At 36.6% G+C, this 18,300-nt stretch overlaps 2 protein-coding genes across 4 annotated transcripts in view; one reads left to right on the top strand and one right to left on the bottom strand.

Moving 5' to 3' along the window:
• Window positions 1-1,688: 1,688 nt before the first annotated feature.
• mas (trypsin-like serine protease domain-containing protein masquerade) overlaps window positions 1,689-18,300 on the bottom strand; it is a 130,523-nt gene continuing 113,911 nt past the window's right edge. The window contains exons 9-11 of one of the 2 annotated variants that reach the window (XM_069843502.1): window positions 16,954-17,033; window positions 5,762-5,857; window positions 1,689-2,208 (exon numbers count right to left, since the gene is read on the bottom strand). In XM_069843502.1, the coding sequence (XP_069699603.1) occupies window positions 2,099-2,208; window positions 5,762-5,857; window positions 16,954-17,033 (286 nt within the window). In that variant the 3' untranslated portion in view covers window positions 1,689-2,098. The remainder of the gene's footprint in view (window positions 2,209-5,761; window positions 5,858-16,953; window positions 17,034-18,300) is intronic. The other variant, XM_069843522.1, reaches the window with a different exon arrangement.
• The window catches only part of LOC138712065 (uncharacterized), a 24,828-nt gene continuing 23,676 nt past the window's right edge, over window positions 17,149-18,300 (top strand). For both annotated transcript variants that reach the window (XM_069843474.1, XM_069843460.1), the window contains exon 1: window positions 17,149-17,232. The gene's annotated coding sequence lies outside the window, so the exon portion shown is untranslated. The remainder of the gene's footprint in view (window positions 17,233-18,300) is intronic.

The raw sequence follows: 18,300 nt of genomic DNA, 5'->3' as shown, positions 1-18,300 counted from the left end.
ATAATATGCACATTAGAACTAAAGTCTGTATCGAAATGAACGGCCACCATTTTCAAAAATGTGTTTAAATAGCCATATTATGATTATTTTTCAATTTAACTTCATTCTCTATATTGTACGCTAATGTGCTGTAGACAGTATAATATACACTGCATAATGAATACGTCCGAATGGATAGCTCAATTCGTGAGTAAAAACACTTAACTTACTGTTAATACTGTACTGTATTTGATTAAGTTAAACAAAAACCTAATGAAAATGATCAAACTCAAATTGCGATATTTCCTAGTTTACATAAGTAAATGGATGAACTACTTTTCTTCCCTCCTATAACTAGTAAAGTGATTTGTATTTTACGCCAGTATCATCGAACTCCAGTCTTGGAAGGGAGAGCAAGCGGTGAACGTAACTAGTCAAAAGGGGTCTTACAGATTTACTACACTTAGAACTAAGGGATAAACTAAAACACAAAAAATCAAAGGTTCTCATGAATAACGCCTTTAACCAGTTTGTCTGTGCAGGTTAAGGAGAATATTGAAATTCAGTTGAACTTACATTACTGACTCGCAATTGCAAAACACAACGAACAAGTTGAAGAAAACAGATATGTCCTAAATTTAACAATAAATTGTATAACATTTTAAGCAGCAGTAGATTTAATATTAACAAGGTGCGATAAACCCGACGACATAGAATACAGGGGCGCGTTTCGTGAATTAGTTCTCTTCAGTTCTGAGTTAGATAAAGACTTGAAAAGTTAAAAGAGCACTTAACCAAGTCAACAGCGTTTAAGGGTACTTCTAAAATCATTCAAAACGAGTTGCTTGACTGGATGTTGAAAGTGTACCGTGTAGAAATAAAAAAGACCTAATGATTATAGACTATGTTTCTATCATTGTTTACCATACGACTGATGTTTCAACTCCACCTACTATTAGGCCTACGTTACGAGCCACTGGCGTAGCTCTGTCGGGTAAGGACAACTGTCCTTCTGCTATGTCTGTGTTCCTCTCTCAAAGTAAGAGTCCACGTTTCACAACCATACAGAACAATCGGTAATGTAACTGTTTTATAACTTCTAACTTTCAGATTTTTGACGGGAGACTGGATTATAAAAGCTTCTCAACCGAATAATAACAGGCATTTCCCATATTTATATTGTGTTTAATTTCCTCCCGAGTATCATTTATGTGTGTTACTTTTGCTCCCAGGTATTTGAATTTTTCCACCTCTTCAAAAGATAAATTTCCAATTTTTATATTTCCATTTCGTACAATTTTCTTGTCACGGGACATAATCGGGATTTACTTCCAAACCTATCTCTTTACTTGCTTCAAGTAAAATTTCCGTGTTTTCCCTAATCGTTTGTGGATTTTCTCCTAACAAATTCACGTCATCCGCATAGACAACTGTCCTTCTGCTATATCTGTGTTTTGCCTGCCGATCCAGAGCTGCTCTCGGGCGCAGGTTCGATTCCCGCTTGAGCCGATTACCTGGTTGGGTTTTTTACCGAGGTCTCCCCCAATCGTAAGGCAAATGTCAGGTAATCTATGGCGAATCCTCGGCCTCATCTCGCCAAATATATCATTATCACCAATTCCATTGAACTAAATAACCTCGTAGTTGATACAGCGTCGTTAAACAACCAAGTGAATAAATAAACCACGTTACATTATTGATGGAATGTCTGTTTATTAACCGACAAGTGTGCAGTTTTCCTCTAATTTGTCTGGACTTTGTGTACAGTTGTATACATTTTGCTATGTTTAATAATAACAGTAATAATAATAATAATAATAATAATAATAATAACAATGTAATTATTGTCGCTGTTTATTATTGTCCTTATCTGTAGCACTAGGCATTGAATGTTAACGAGCCGCCACTGTTGCTGTGGATATTGCAGAGTGAATGTGGTTCAAACTGCTGACGTAATTCAAGACAACTAAACCGACGGAAGTCCGGCGACGTAGTGTCGTGGTCTAAGACAACATTTCTGGACTCCCAGGTTCGTGTCTCATGGAGAAAGAATTTTCTCTTGCACTCCGACTAGTGTATGGTCCATCCAGCATCGTGGAATCCGTTAAGAAAGGCAGCTCTAACGGCTGGGGATAATCCTCGTGCTAACCACACGATATCTCCGTATTGGTTGGATGATCGTCCACCTCTGTGGCAGCAGCTGGCTGGCCAGTCTGGGCGGTTGAAGGGCTGCAGAGCCACGGAAAAACAAAGAGAAAACATAGGCCTGTTAACTTAGTTGGTTTTTTAACGACTCTGTACCAACTAGCTACACATAGGCTATTATTATTTAGTATGATAGCGGAACGGAATTGAACGAGATGGGACTGAAAATGTTGCATGCCATTTGATTACCTAACATTCGTCTTATAGGCCTATTTATAAAAAACCTCAGAAACATGTAATCAGGCATTCGGCCCAAATGGGAATCGAACCCACTACCGAGCGCAACCCCGGATCAGTAGGCAAACTCAATACCGAGTGAGCTATGCCGGTGGCCTCTGCGGAAACACCCTTGACCTCTGTTGCTCTCTCAAGGTAACTTTCCAAGTTTCACAACCATACAGAACAACCGGTAGTCTAACATAACCCTTTTATAAATTCTAACTTTCAGCTGTTTTGAGAGCAGACTGGATGACAAAACCTTTTCAACCGAATAATAATAATAATAATAATAATAATAATAATAATAATAATAATAATAATAATAATAATAATAATAATAATAATAATAGGAGGAATTTCTCATATTCATAGCCTACTTTTTAAGTAGGTTATTTTACGACGCTTTATCAACATCTCAGGTTATTTAGCGTCTGAATGAGATGAGTGTGATAATGCAGGTGAAATGAGTCCGGGGTCCAGCACCGAAAGTTGCCCACCATTTGCTCATATTGCCCCGACCGGGAATCGAACCCGCGCCACCTGGTTTCGCGGCCAGACGCGCTAGCCGTTACTCCAGAGTTGTGGACTATTTATTCTTGAACTGTTAACTTCGTAGGCCTACTATTATTTCTGCTTGGTAATACTGATGACCGTTACTGTTCCATTGCAATAGTTTTTAATTGATCATTTTACGACACTTTATCAACTGATATGCTTATCTAGCGTCCGAGTCAGATGAAGGTGATAATGCCAGCGAAATGAGTCCGGGGTTCAGTCCCGAAAGTTACCCAGCATTTGGGCTGTGTGGAAAAACCTCAACAAAACTTGTCCAAAATGGGATTCCAACCCGGACCACATTGTTTCACGGTCCGGCATGCTAACCGTTACTACACAGTGGTAGACGATCGCAATGGTTGATAGATTTGAGCTGAACTGAAAAAAAATGTTGATCATAGACAAAGAAGTGGAGTCGCTGCTGATCATGTGCGGGGATTCACCGATCTAAAATGCTGGAGGAAAGAAAGGGTGGAGGCATTGTGATGACGTCACTACCATGTTCATTGCGACAGCTGGCCCTCTGTACGGATTTGAAATAACTATTTTTGGTTTATGTCTTAGACAGTTTATCTTCAAAACTATTTCTTTTTAATGGGAATCTCTCTTGGAGTTATTTGGAGGGTGGGGGGAGAGCCTCTGCATTATTCTTTTTGGGGGGCGACGTCCTCGACTTTATAAACTGAGGGGAAAGGAAGCGCCTTGCGTCCCCAAAGCCGGTGTCTATGGTTCGGATGTTCACGACCGAACATATAGGCCTACTGTGTAGAAAAGAGGCCAGCAAATCTGTCCCTAACAGCTAATATTTCAATTTAGTTACAGTAGTTATACCCAGGCTTAGAGACTTCAGACCCGATAGAAGAAAACAGTGCGATTTCAAGTTGGATAGCAGGACGGTAGTGGGTGGGGGAGTGAGGGTAGCGACCTACCTGTCGTCCCATGTGCTTTATTTACTCAGTCATACTCGTAAGGCAGGGAGAGGAGGTACTGTTCTGACAATAAAAACAGTCCTGTATGTGTAGGTCACATTTTCAGAAGAGAGGATAGGAGATAGTAGTCTAGCTTTGATTTATGCATGTGGTTATCTATCTGATTAGTCGTAAGAATATAATTAACAGTAAGTATGCCAAACGTGAAAGACTCTAAGACGCAGGAGTTCGGAAATGATTATTTTCAAGTTAATGGGGACCATGTTACATGTAAATTGTGTCATGTCAGACTAAGGGGGGACATAAAACGATACCTTGAGACCCACTGTAACTCTCGAAAACACATTTCACATACAAACCTTTTGTCTCTTTAAGAGAGAAGAAGGGGATTTTCCCTCAACCCCTATACTAGCAAATGCTGGGTAACTTTCGGTACTGGGCCTCGGACTCATTTCACCGGCATTATCACCTTCATATCATTCAGACGCTAAATAACCTAGATGTTGATACAGCGTCGTAAAATAACCCAATAACCCAATAAAAAGAGGGAAGAAATTCCACCTGTGTCAGATTCACTTACAAATAAAGAACCCGAGTTATTCCTAGATCTATGTGAAATGATGATTGAGAGGGATGAAGCTACAGGAGAATGCAGAAAGTTACACAACACAGAACTGCACGCATTGTATTCTTCACCTTACATAATTAGGAACATTAAATCCAGACGTTTGAGATGGGCAGGGCATGTAGGACATATGGGCGAATCCAGAAATGTAGCCTATATAGAGTGTTAGTTGGAAGGCCGGAGGGAAAAAGACCTTTGTGGAAGCCGAGACGTAGACGGGAAGATAATATTAAAATGGATTTGAGGGAGGTGGGATATGATGATAGAGACTGGATTAATCTTGCTCAGGATAGGGACCAATGGCGGGCTTATGTGAGGGTGGCAATGAACCTCCGGGTTCCTTAAAAGCCAGTAAGTAAATAAGTATTGCACATGTGCTTATGAAAGAAGCCGAAAGGAAATGCATATTAATTTATTTTGAAAATTTCGCATTATAGGTTTTTGTTTTAATCTATGTAAAGATTAATTTTTTTGATCCTACAGAATTTTTCTCCTCTAACATTCATTTTATTTTAATGTTTGATAAATTAGTTGTCTTTCTTTGGAACGTCACTGTACAGCACCAGCAGACTGGACTGGACTTGGTTTCATGTACATATGTCTCTCCTTCTGCCGACTCCCATCCACCTCAAACACAGTGACAAAGCTGCCTATAGTATGGACTTAGTAAACTTATTCTATCGGGTCCAAAATCTCGATGTCTGTTTATACCTAACACAATTTTATTATACGTAGTTCTGGGTTGTACTTAATTATGCACCGAAACTGACAAAATTATATTTAACTACATATAATATAATTCCTGTACGTAATTCAAGTTTCGTAGTACCACGAACCATAACCAAGATTTCCGTTTTTATTCCTTTCAGTACTGCCACGATAATGATTGTCGTATTATGAATAAACGGTACACCGAATAAACTTACTTGCAAGCAATACCGGTTAAAGGCCTTAAAGCCGTCAAGAGTAGTTATGCATTTTCACGTTAAGAAACGTAAAAATTGTGGATCAACAAAGCAAAGATTGTATCATGAGCATTTTTAAAATATTACACCAAAACATACAGTTTAACTTATGCATTATATTTATATGTTAACATTTGAATTTACTGGACTCGTTAATTCAACAATTTTAACAGGTAGGTAAATACACATTATCGAAACTTAATTGTAAAACTGCTAATTATCATTTTCGTTTTTTAAATTTTACGGCTAGATAAAACATTTGTGACCATGAAAAATAGACTCACTTGATATCAATGAAGAAATGATATTCTCGAACTCGTCTTGACAAGATGGCGACATTCCTGTGTGTCCCGCTGAACTCTCCTCCTTCACGGATATTCCTAGACAGAAGATGCATTATCCAGATTGAGACAAAGTTAAACCATCTACGACTTCGAACAAATAATGTAACTATTTTTAATCTTTTTAATGTAAGCCCAGGGTAATTCGCTAGGAGACGTCGTTTTCTTTTACACTAAACCTAAAATTTGCTTTTGCAATATATACTAAAACCCCAAACTGACCTAACCTAACCTTTTCCTTAATCTGTGATAGGTTACGTTAGGTTAGGTTAGTGTTTTAGTATAAGTTGTATACACTAAGGTTAGGTTTAGTGTAAAAGTGGTCTATATGTAACGACGTGGTGAATGTTACTTATGTCCCGCCCACTATAGGAGACATAGGCCAGTTTACACTAATCCTAAACATATTTAGTATAACTTGTTGCTTGTGGGTCATCTCAAACCCCGACCTGCACCCCTATGAGCTCCAGTCCTTATATACCTGCTAGTCAAGGCCTTCTGACAAATAAAAGCAATTGACAATAGATATCTCAGTCATGACAACCTCATAAAATATCCTATCAATTGAATAATCGATCGATCTTGCTACGTACAACATAATTATATTATATTATCACTCATTTCAGCGAGTACTGACGACCACTGCAAAATACGATAATTTGGTCCAGGGAGCATTCTCTTTTGGCACAAGGCTGATTTATGTAACATGTTTCTAAATTAGTCTTTTATACCGATTACATTCTTTAATAAATCACTGGAAAACAAATGTGAATATATAGGATGTGGAGTGAGTACGAAATTATTATTTTTTATTTTTTGGCGCGTCATTTTACGTAAATAATGACAAATAAAAACTAACATGCCACATAACATTATTTTAAGAAATAGGCCTACAGGAAACAAGCATGAATAATATTCACCATTCTTAATGATCTTGGGATAGAAAAAAAACGTATGGAATAGAAATTACATACTAATGTGCGTGTAATAAACAATAAGCAAACCATCTTCGATTAATCATTTCAAAACAACGTGAATATAGCATGAATTGTGTAGGAAAATAATTTCTTATATGTTGCTCCCAATGTGCATCATTGTTAACTTATGAAAACAAATGAAAATTAACATGGCATATAAACACTATTTGAAGAAAGATAGGAGATATTAAGTAATATTCAGCGTTCTTAATGATCTTCGGATGGAAAATAACAATGACATATGTATAAAATAGAAATTACATACAGGTGAGCATATAAAAAACAGTAAGTAGAATCGGTAATTTCATAGAAGACGGGCACCTGGTTGGATGTACTAAGTATTACCAACTTTTTTACTTTAGAGTTAAATGTTAGTGATTTTTAGTGACTTTTATATGTTAGTTCTAGGTTTTTATACGAGGTGTCGCATTGATGATGTTTCAATTTGATTGGTTATAGTTGTCATTTGTTCTAGAATTTTCGTTAATTTTGAATGGGTAATGACGTTGTCAATTGTTCTTGGTTGTTTGACGTGAGTGGTGTTATACTGTTTTGCTGGCTAAAGCTATTGGAAGTTTGTCATTTTATGATTTTCCTTCGATTTGATTGGTTATAGCTGTCATCATATGTTCTAGAATTTTCGTTAATTTTGAATGGATAATGACGTCAGTAAGTTGTTCTTGGTTGTTTGACGTGAGTGGTGTTATATTGTGTCTGATGGGTAAAGCTATTGAAAGTTTGTCATTTTATGATATCTGTGAAAGATGTGTGAACATAGAATAGAGTATTAAATTTTATGTCGATTTTGGTTCAGTTCTTTCGCTGGTGAATAAAAATTGTGTCGATTGTTGACGAGAAAACTGTTCCTGTGATTCCAAGGAATTGTTCATTGAATTTTCCGTACAAGTTAAGGTGTAATAAGAGTTCAAATAGAATTTCATTTTGTGTAAATACATGGTTTAGTTATGTGAAGTTGACTGTACGACAAAGTGGTGGTTTAGTTCTTTGTTGGCTGCATGCTTTAAGTTTAGATTGCCTTGAAGCCTGTGTCATAATGCAAGTGAAGTGGTTGTCTTTGAAGACGTCAATGAGGATTGAATTTTGTTTGATTAGGTGATAAATTATTGTTTTGTTTTGTGTTTTAGTGATTTGTGGGGGTAAAGTTCGGACGAAAACTGCCAGAAAAGTACTACCAACTATGAAGTTCAAATGCCACCAAATACCATAAAAATCAAAGATGAAAAATTAAACATATTTTCATTTTTCGAAGGGCTTTTTCTTCCTTAAAAATATGAATATATGTTTGATTTTCCATCTTTGATTTTATAATGTTTGGTGACATTTGAACTTCATAGTTGGCAGAACGTTTTGGTAGTTTTCGTCAGCCATGTTGGATTTTGCCCGTCTTCTAGGAAATTACCGTAGAATCATATCTGATTAATAAGCTTAAATTATTCCAGGTTTAGTGTAAGAGTGGTCTATATCTAACGATGTCTCCCAGCAAATTACTTAATTTAAAAACAAAAAAATCATGTTAGAAGATTGAATTTGTGTATTTTCTCTGAAACTTTCCAAATATCTATAGGCAGTCTTTTACATTACATTGCCGAAAATTGGTTTATAGCGCAGCATTGGCAGTGATAAAAGTGTGAAATATTCGTTCAGTGGGCGGTGGATACTCTACATTGGCCCCGTCTATTAATTCCAATAACATACAACACATAGAAATTAAAATTGCAATTCGTATGGTAATTTAATCACAAGTCTGAAATGCAAACTATCCCTCCTTGTGATTTATTGCTTCTGTGAAGTTATCAATATATAGGCCTACTCTATTTTATAAAATATAAATTTATTACCTACTTAATTTATAATATAGCATCCCCTACTGGTCTGCAAAGAATTTTGAAGTACATAATTTACAGGAAATGAATCTTGAATAGTCACTCACCGCCTCAAACGCAGGACACGAACCCTCTCGGCTCACATCTCCGCCCGACTAAACAGAGTGCCTCTCCCGATCGACACAGGCAGAGGGCAGCGGCGTGTTGGTCGTAATTCAGCCAATCAGAATGCAGGGAATAATAACGTCTGAACATATTTTTCATAACTTGTTTATAAATGCATTTCAATTGTGTAGGCCTACCTACGTGTTTATTGTAACTGTTGTTCAGTACATTTGATATTGTTTATCATTCAATCCTTACTAGGAAGCTGGAACATGCAGGAGTCAGAGGAATTAGCTACATTAAATTTACTTCGTTCATACCTAAGTAACAGAACACAAATAATTAAAATTGAAAATAAATTCAGTCAACCTATAGATGTAGCTCAGGCCTGTATCAGAACCTACATTATTTTTAATATAGGCGTATATTAATGATTTACTATTAACAAGTCTTCAAAAATGTAATGGATCCATACAATTCTAACAAGATGATATGATTTTAATTTATGCAGGGGAAAATATCAACCAAGTCTATAATAACGACAGTAATAGTCTAAAAAAATTAAATATTGAATTGATACAAAATTATTATCTTTGTGCTGACATATTACAGCGGACAGAGCCAAGGGGTATCACAACTACGGGACATAGGCCTATGTAGGCACGGTGCCAATTTTGGTCCAAGATTATATAATAGGCCTATATCATTGAAAAATGTTCTTATCTTCAAAACATAAATGCTGATAAAGTTGAACACTAAATTAAAACACTATTACGATAATTCAGTTGAATAGTAGGCCTATACTTCTCAATAAACGTTATCAGGTATTAATTTAAATAATCTTCTAATGTAGTGTATTACAATTAAATATTTGTATACTTTGATTTACCACTTTCTTTTTATAGTTTATCTAATTAAATTATAATAAGAGATCTTTTAGTAAATAGGCTTTAATAAGCTGAAAACATGTAGGACCTATATCTTGTTGAAAACGATAATTATTGTTTGTAACCATAACAACGAACATTTGAATACAACCGTAACAGATAATATTAATTACCTCTACAAAACTGTATCATATAGAGTTTGTTGTGTGTTAAACTTAAGAACGTAATATTTTTTTTATTAGACCAATATAATTCCCTTATATTGCTGAACCTCCCTGAACACCAGCTTGCTCTTTCAGGAATGGAAAAATGTTGATGTAATGATGTAACTTTTCTCTATATCTATTATGTATCTGTAGTAATCTAAACTGGCAATAAATGAAATGAAAAAAAATGTAGCCTATTCGATTGCCTGTACATCTGTGTTTGAAATCCCACACATAAAAAAGTAGTATGGGTATAATGTCCGGCAATTAGAATTCCCCCATTCAACTCCCGTCTGCGCGGCATGGAAACTGTCCAACCCCATCAACTTCCCCGACAGGAACAAGACAAATGCGGTCGGAGGCAACATAGTGACTCATCCCTGATACTGACGCGATAAAATACGCGATTATACGATGCTAGGGATCCAGGATTTTCCGTGACATACCGGAATCGAGATCTGAATCCACGTCTCCCGAAAATAATTCTCGGGACGTAGAAATGCCCGATTGTCAGCGAACGATATTTTAATTAAACAAATTTGACGTTTCTTTCCTTTCCATACGTATTATTCCCTTCAATTTATGAATACGACAGCTAAAAATGGTTAAAAATAGGCCTAAAGAACTTGTCACATGCATACAACATCGCATTTACATTCACGATTCAACCATTTTCATATTGAATTAATCATCTGTTTTGTACGTCAGGGACAAAGCGCTTTGCTCAGTTCTGAGTATGGTTATTGTTGTGGTAAGTTATTACTCTTGTTTCCATCTGCCTCTCGATTCCAGAGTTTGATATTTGAAGCTCGTTTTATTCATATAATAATTTTGCCTTCCAATAAATTCGTTGGTAATTTTAGAAACGTTGTCCACAACAGTGTCAAGAAGAAGATAATGTATCTTGTTGACAGTCCTTGTTATTAGATTACCCATCATGCCGGTTAAGCAACAATGGAAAATGTTGAAACATATGGATAAAATAGAGATTTATTAAATGGAAAATGTTTTATTTTGTATTACATGCTGTACAGATAAATTCGCGTATTAGTAAACCATTTTGAGAGAAAATGTAACTTTTTCCTGTAGGCTACGCGACAATGATCACGTGTTTTCGTTGCTATAGAAGTTCATAGTAATAAGCTTATACGAGTATTTCTGCCACATTTTCATTCCGCACATTTTAAAGAAAATAAATGAAACGTAACGTCTCCAACGAGGTCCATGGTAAAATATTAATTCTTACACTTTTTTGGTCCAGGGAAAATACTAGTAAAAATTGTTTCTATGAAATACTAGTATTTTCTTTAGACCAACAATGCAGTATAAATGGAATAAAAATTAGTATTTTTCGTGGAGCATATTAAATTTGTGGTAAAACAGGTAGACATTACCGACGCTCACTGAAGTTCTCATTTTCTACATTACCAGAGAGATTCTGCCAGGAGCCTACGCAAGGGGAGGTTATCGGATTTGAACCCATATTGAACTTAAAAAAATACATATTTAGATTTGAGTACTTTTTCTATCCATAATCGTTTTCCCTTCTATGATTTTTCGCTGTCAGAGTAACAAAATCTACATCGACATAGTCTTCCTACCCCTCCTTCATCTTGGTCCTGCGGCACGTTTGAATTATAACAATGCTGTCTTTATAATAGAGAGACCTACCGCCTAGTACCGGCCTTGTACTAAAATGAAGCCGGCACAATATGAAATTTAACTTGTTCCTTAAAAATTGGATGGCTGTGAAAAATGACGTTTCAAAGATTTCATAGAGCTCCTCGAACTCTATCTGTAGTGTAAAGGACAACCCTCTGCCACCAGGCATATGGACGGTAGAAGCCGGCAAAGTTTTAAAAAATGGCCATTTTGACTTTCCAAAACAGACTTTTCTCTACACAAGGAGAACGAAGGGGCTCAGACACCTTTTCACTGTAGCATCCCCTAATGTTTACTAATAACCGCCTATAAAATCGAGCAAACCCGTTGCACATTTTTCTACACTTAGGCCTATATTTGCATAGCCTACCTAAATTGTTTCGGTCTCTAATCTCCGGAAATAAAGGCGATATTGAGGAACGGGATGCGGTGTTGTGTTCCCCGTGGACTTACTTCGGATACGATACCATCAAAAAGGCAATCCCGAACACAAGCTGATGTTCGACAAAAAAATACCAAGGCCTGGCTGTGAAAGGCAATTCCTGTAGAAAAATAGGTAAAGTAGTTCATAAAACACATTCTACAGTACAACACGGTGCAGAAAAATCTCGAAATCATGAATTTTCAATAATTTGGCAAGAAAAACCAAGCAAAAATTGCTAAATGCACGTGACGAGAAATTCATAGCTAATCAAGTTGTCAAAAATCCAAGAATAAATTTCCCACAAATTCCAGTCATGATTTAGTAGTCTTCAAACCGGAAGATCAGTAATCATAAACTACCCGGAGTGTGTTGTGGAAAATTGGTTACCGTGGCACAAGATCACGAAGAGGTCCTCCATTAGTGAGACAAACCAAGCTGGAAGATTGGACTTCGATGAAGATCATGGTAAGGATGAGGAATTTTGGAACAGGGTGATTTGGACAAATGAGACGGAGATAAATCTTTATGGTTCCGATGGCATTCATGGGATATGGAGAAAGCCCAACACAGATACCGACAGAAACTACAGTGAATCACGGGGGTGGATGCATACTATTATAGGGATGTATGTCTACAATTACAATTGAGGGGCTTAGAACAAAAAGCAGGTAAGTGACATTATTAAAAAAATGAGGTAGGCCTAAGTGCGTGTTGTGATAGCCCAAAAGGATGTTTCTTTGGGATAAAATCAGGTAATTGATCACCAGGCTTCGAGACTTCGGACCCAATAGAGCAGTTCAGTGGGAAATCCGCATAACGGCGTACTGAGTATAGTGGTAAAGCGTACAGTGGGTGGGGTACTGTAGAATGAATGCCAACAAATACGCAAAGGAAAACGCTCTGGATTTGAAGGTTCTGACGAATAATTTGGTTTTCATACAAACTGTGTCTGAAACTATTACACGGTTAGAAAAGTCAGAGCAAGAGATGCCGGAAGCCCTCAGATTAATTTAGAAAATAATGCAGAGAATTAATGAGACACCAAGTACACCGGTTACTGAACGTGTAAAACAGAAATGGAAATCAATTTTATGTAAAAATAACGGATATGGAACATTGTGTAACATAAGCAGCAAATTAGTGGGCATAGAGTCACCTGAGAATAAAGGACTGTCTCTTAGAGACTGCAATGATGTTAGGTTTCTTCGTTTTGCTCCTATCACGTCACGCGACGTAGGGCGCAGCTTTCTAAAGTACAAACTTTGGCAGATATCCGAAAAAGATTTACGTTTGAGACACTGAGAATGTATCTTGTAGTACATTGCAATTCGGTACTGTAACTGCACTTCCTAAAGACGACCAATAGGATAAATGAAAAAATTAAAATTGCTATATGCTTATTTCCACCATTAACACTGTGTATAATTAAACACAAATGCTTATAAAAGACAGGAGAATAAATGCTTTTCACATTCTTTTGACATTATCATTGTGTAATGTATATTTACTTTCAGAATGTACATATGTGTGTGTTTCCCCATACTACCATACTCTACTCTAAATAGCAACGTTGTTACCTCAACACATCTCTATCTACCTGCAGCGAGTCAACAACCTATAGTGCATGCACAGTAAACTTATTGTATCGGGTCCAAAGTCTCGAAGCCTGGTGATCACACTGTGCAGTGTTGCTATATGGGCATCATTTCACCAAACTAGTGTATAATATTTCATTGCATGTAGAACTTTAACTGTAATTTCCTCAAAACTAGGCTTCCGTCACTTACCTGCTTTTTGTTCTAAGCCCCTCAATTGAGACTCGGAATCCAAGAGGGCCCCAATATTTAATCACTTTCATAATTTATTTCTCACGTAAAATAATTAGTAGAAGCTTGTTGCCATGGTTATATGAAAAGATGTAATGGAGATGTACTTACGAAACAAAAAATAATATTTAGTCAGAGGTATTTTGTAGCAACAGCAAACATTTTTTTCAATTTCCCAAAAGTTTGATGAAATGGACTTGGGCTCCTCTTGGATTCCGTGTCTCAATTGCAATTTTATGTTGCTTAAAAGTAAGTATATACATTCAAGAGTTGCACATATCGTGTAATTTTTAGGGGGATAATTGATGTTTTAATTGTCTTAGCATGTAAACTATTGCTTACTTCTTCAAAAGTAAATATAGTGTCATCTATCTGACCACTCCAGGAATCCAGAAGTAGTAGTGTGTCTTTAACATCCGGGAGAAATAAATATCTTAACCACCTTCTCAAGTGATTTTAGTCAGTTTACCGGAACTACTTGCATCAACCACACCTTGTTTTACTTTAGTCGAAATTCCCCTTTCGCTTCTTGAAAGCATGGTGTGTACAGTCGTGTTCCTAGACTTCCAGATTCAATTCTATGTATTTGGATGGTGTACGAATGAGTGAAAGATGCCATGGATTGCACTACTACTGTTTTAATGCGAGTTAAAAGAAAACAAATTGACTAGAACATTAATGCGAAAGCTGTGATATGGTGTAGCGAAGCTATGAGAATCCGAGTGTGCGCAAGAAGCGGCATAAGTAGCAACGATCTTCAAGTCAATATGTTGCTGTAAATGTACGAAGACCGGTAAATCTTAGAATTTACCGGTATAACCAAACATTTACAGTTATAGTGCGGTAAAACCCGAAATATCTTGTTAGATGTGTACATTTTGAACTTTTACCAAGAGATGTTGGTAAATCTCAGGATTAATGTAATTAAAAAAAATGTTTACTAAGATTTGCCGTTCTTCGTACTTTTACATATCTCGTCCGATTTATCTTTTCATTGTTGTTTTAGGACTTATTTAAGAACATAAATAAAAGTTACCTCAGTAATAACTGAAATAATTTCTATTTATTTTTAATTGAAGTTATTCAAATATTCTTACATTCCAATGTGATTATAATGAACAATATTCCATATTAAAAATAGTGAGAAATATTATAATTTTAACCACTGTCTGTTATGGTATTCCATATAAAAATTAACAAAGCCTTTAGGCTTATATATCCTTAAACAGTCTAGATCAACAAATAAAGTAAAACATTACGAATGTTAATTTTTGTTACAGCAAGGTTGGTTGTTATAATATTCAGAGTTACACAATATGGAAGATGATTTGCACAAACACATTTTTGTTAAATACTTTTTAAACATTTACACTTTTTCAACCCTTGCCCTCCAACGAAAGATAGTTTGCCAACCACTTCCCGTACACTAATTTCTTCTTTGCCTAATTCTTCGATGCTGATAAAATTTCCTTTGCACAATGTAAATTGGTTCCTAGAGTACAATGACTTCAGTTTGCCAGCTTTGCTACCAAGTTGATAAAACTCATCTTTAATATTTGAAGAGTCCACTGCAAGAATTATGGATGTCACTTTCTTGTCGAAAATGAACCAAGACTGTCAATGCATAGCTTAAGACATATAGAATGTACATACAGAGTTATATGGCATTAACACTGATAGTCATTGTCCAGTAATGATCGGAAAATCACAGTTAAGCTTTGAGCGCTAAGCATTTCAAACTTTCAATTGCTTCTTCTGCAAAATGTACTGGGTGTTCATTTCAAAGTGTGTCATGACGTCACTGTTGATGAGTCAGCGATTTGAAGCGAGTTTCAGATTTCGTGTCAGAGAAGTTGCCTATTAATCAAGGCGTTCAATCTGAACTTGAGAACGTGTACGGTATAACTTGAACGTCGTTGCAACAGATGGCGGTCTGTACGGTCTGTGTGCTACCATAACCTCTTTCGAACTGAGTTTTGCGCGGGCAAGTCGTACATCGGTTGCGTACGGCAACATTCCACAATACAAATCAGATGCTCCGTGTCCATGTTGACCGTCGAAGTTAATGTCAACAAATACGTAAGTAATCGTCTTAACCCTCTCCACATATCCCGACAGTAAGAAAAAAAGTCAACTCAGTACGTGTTTCGAAACAGTTTACATTCCTGCCACTACCGGCGTTACCGTACGTATCGGTAAGTACTCTTCTGAATGAACGCCGTACTTACTAGGCAACTTCTCTTGCACATAAGTAATACACCTCTGCGGAAGTGTAGTACGATTGAATTCTCTAGGCTCATCGGCTAGCCACATGACGGCATACAGCGAGCCATGACACACTTTGAACTGAACACCCAGTATTCCAAATGACATCCATCATTGTTGCAGTGGACTCTTCATTTATGATCACTGCTGTTATGGATTTTGCGTCAATTTTTGCATCCGGTACTTTGATTGTCACATTCTACCCGACTGAAAATTTTGGAATTTTTTACAAGTGACTGCTTTCATTTTCCTCGCTTGCATTTCAAGACCTTTGGCAGCCTCTCGGAACCGCTTCACTTTATCGACCCTGCAAACATGTCTGAATCTGCACAAGATTCTTCGTTCTGGATTCTTCGATCTAGCTTTTACCAGCTCGCATAGGTAAATCCTGAGATTTACCAACAAGTCTTGGTAAAAGTTCAAAATGTATGCATCTACTAAGGTATTTTGGGGTTTTACCGCACTATAACGGTAAATGTTAGGTTATACCGGTAAATTCTAAGATTTACCAGTCTTCGTACATTTACAGTAACGAATATATTTCATTTCGTAAACGAGGAAAAAGCGAAAGGAACTACTGTCACCACGTTTCTTAACGAACGAAAATTACCTTAAATACGTGAAGAGTTCGCGGGAAAAACGATGAATGTCACAGTTTTGTGAAGGTTGATGTCATTATCTAATTCAATGGATCACTACGAAATTTAATGTTGTTCTTATGAAAAATGGTAAAAGGAGAATTATCACCATGAATACAGTAATCCTTTCCTTTATTTTCTATAGAAACAGCACTACATCTTGCAGTTATAGACTCAATTAGATCATTATCTAATCCTTAACAGAAATGTGACATTCATCGTTTTTCCCGCTAACTTTTCATGTATTGTCATTAAATTCAATCATCATGACCTGGGACGGTTCCCTTGTTAGTTACAATACCTTGGTTCCGCTGGTCGTCAGGGGTCCGCAGACCACAAGTTGAGAACCGCTGAGGCGATCCTTGGCATTCGTGTAGCATTCTGAAACACGGGGAAATAAATGCTTTCTCAAGGTATTGCGTCTCCTTTCCCCTCTACCAGTTTGTCAGTTTCTCTTTTTTTCTCCTACAAGTAGGAGAGCTGATGCTGAGAACTCGAACACGGATATCTGGCCTTCGCTGGAGTCGTTCGTCGCCTGCTGGTGTGATCGTAGCTGAAGGAAACTTCGGTTCATATAAAGGTAGCGTCATTTACTTATTTGCATTGCGATTTTTATTGAATTGTAATACGTAACCTATAGGCTATCCAATGGTGTTTAAGTTAGACTACTTTAGTGTTCAGTTCCACAAATATTTTTCTCAAGGATACGTAGTTACTGTTTTGAAATGAATTACGTAAATACATTACTGGGCGAACTTCGCGTCACGATCGCTGGAAGAGGAAATAGAAACACAAAAATTAGGAGCTCTGGACCAGACTAAAATATAATTCAATAAACAAGGGACAGTAAATATTCTGTATGTAGAGATTTTGATTTGTCCGAGGTCGTAAAATATACCGGGTTTTGATTTCGTAACTTCTGATTCTAAATAACTGTTTATTTCAATAAAATTAAATTTAAACAAAGAACACGACAGTTCAGATATCGAAAGAAGAAATTTCAAACTAGTGTTAATTGCATTTCAGGTCTGACCCCCTCCCCCACTGCCACCTCCCTTTGGAATTTCAAACTGCACAGAATGACGAACCTGTAATAGATTGTACAGGGAATAGATAAGTAGGCCTACAATACGATGCAATATTATGATACTTAATTTGAAAAAGTATTCAATTATTTAAACATCTCATTCATTTGTTTCACATCTTTTATTTATATCGTCACCTGACAACCTGGATTGATGTTATTGTTGACTAGAATTGAAGAGAATAAAACTACAAACATTACGTTATTTGAGCTAGTAACACAAACTAATATTAAGGAATAGTATTATAAACCTATTCTTTAAAATTTTAAAAAAGATGAAGGATAATGGAATGCCGAAGTCTGGATTTATTTTATTTATATACACAGCGTTCCATAATGTCTTACAGGCGATGTAAACATTACCGGAAGAAGAAAGGAGAAGGTTATTGGTAATCAGCCAATAGCTTATTTTGAAGTTGGACGGAGGTGGAACGTTTCAGACCGCCCAACTTCAAAGTAAGTCTGGAATGTGGCCTCTGGCACTGGTTGATCAACAAAATTATCCTTCTTCCTTCCTCTGCCGGCAATATTATCTCGCCTCACAGACATTATGTAACTCAGTAT

Source organism: Periplaneta americana, chromosome 2, assembly GCF_040183065.1.
Source record: "Periplaneta americana isolate PAMFEO1 chromosome 2, P.americana_PAMFEO1_priV1, whole genome shotgun sequence".
NCBI classification, from domain to species: Eukaryota; Metazoa; Arthropoda; class Insecta; order Blattodea; family Blattidae; genus Periplaneta; species Periplaneta americana.
This window is presented reverse-complemented; position numbering and strand designations above follow the sequence as displayed.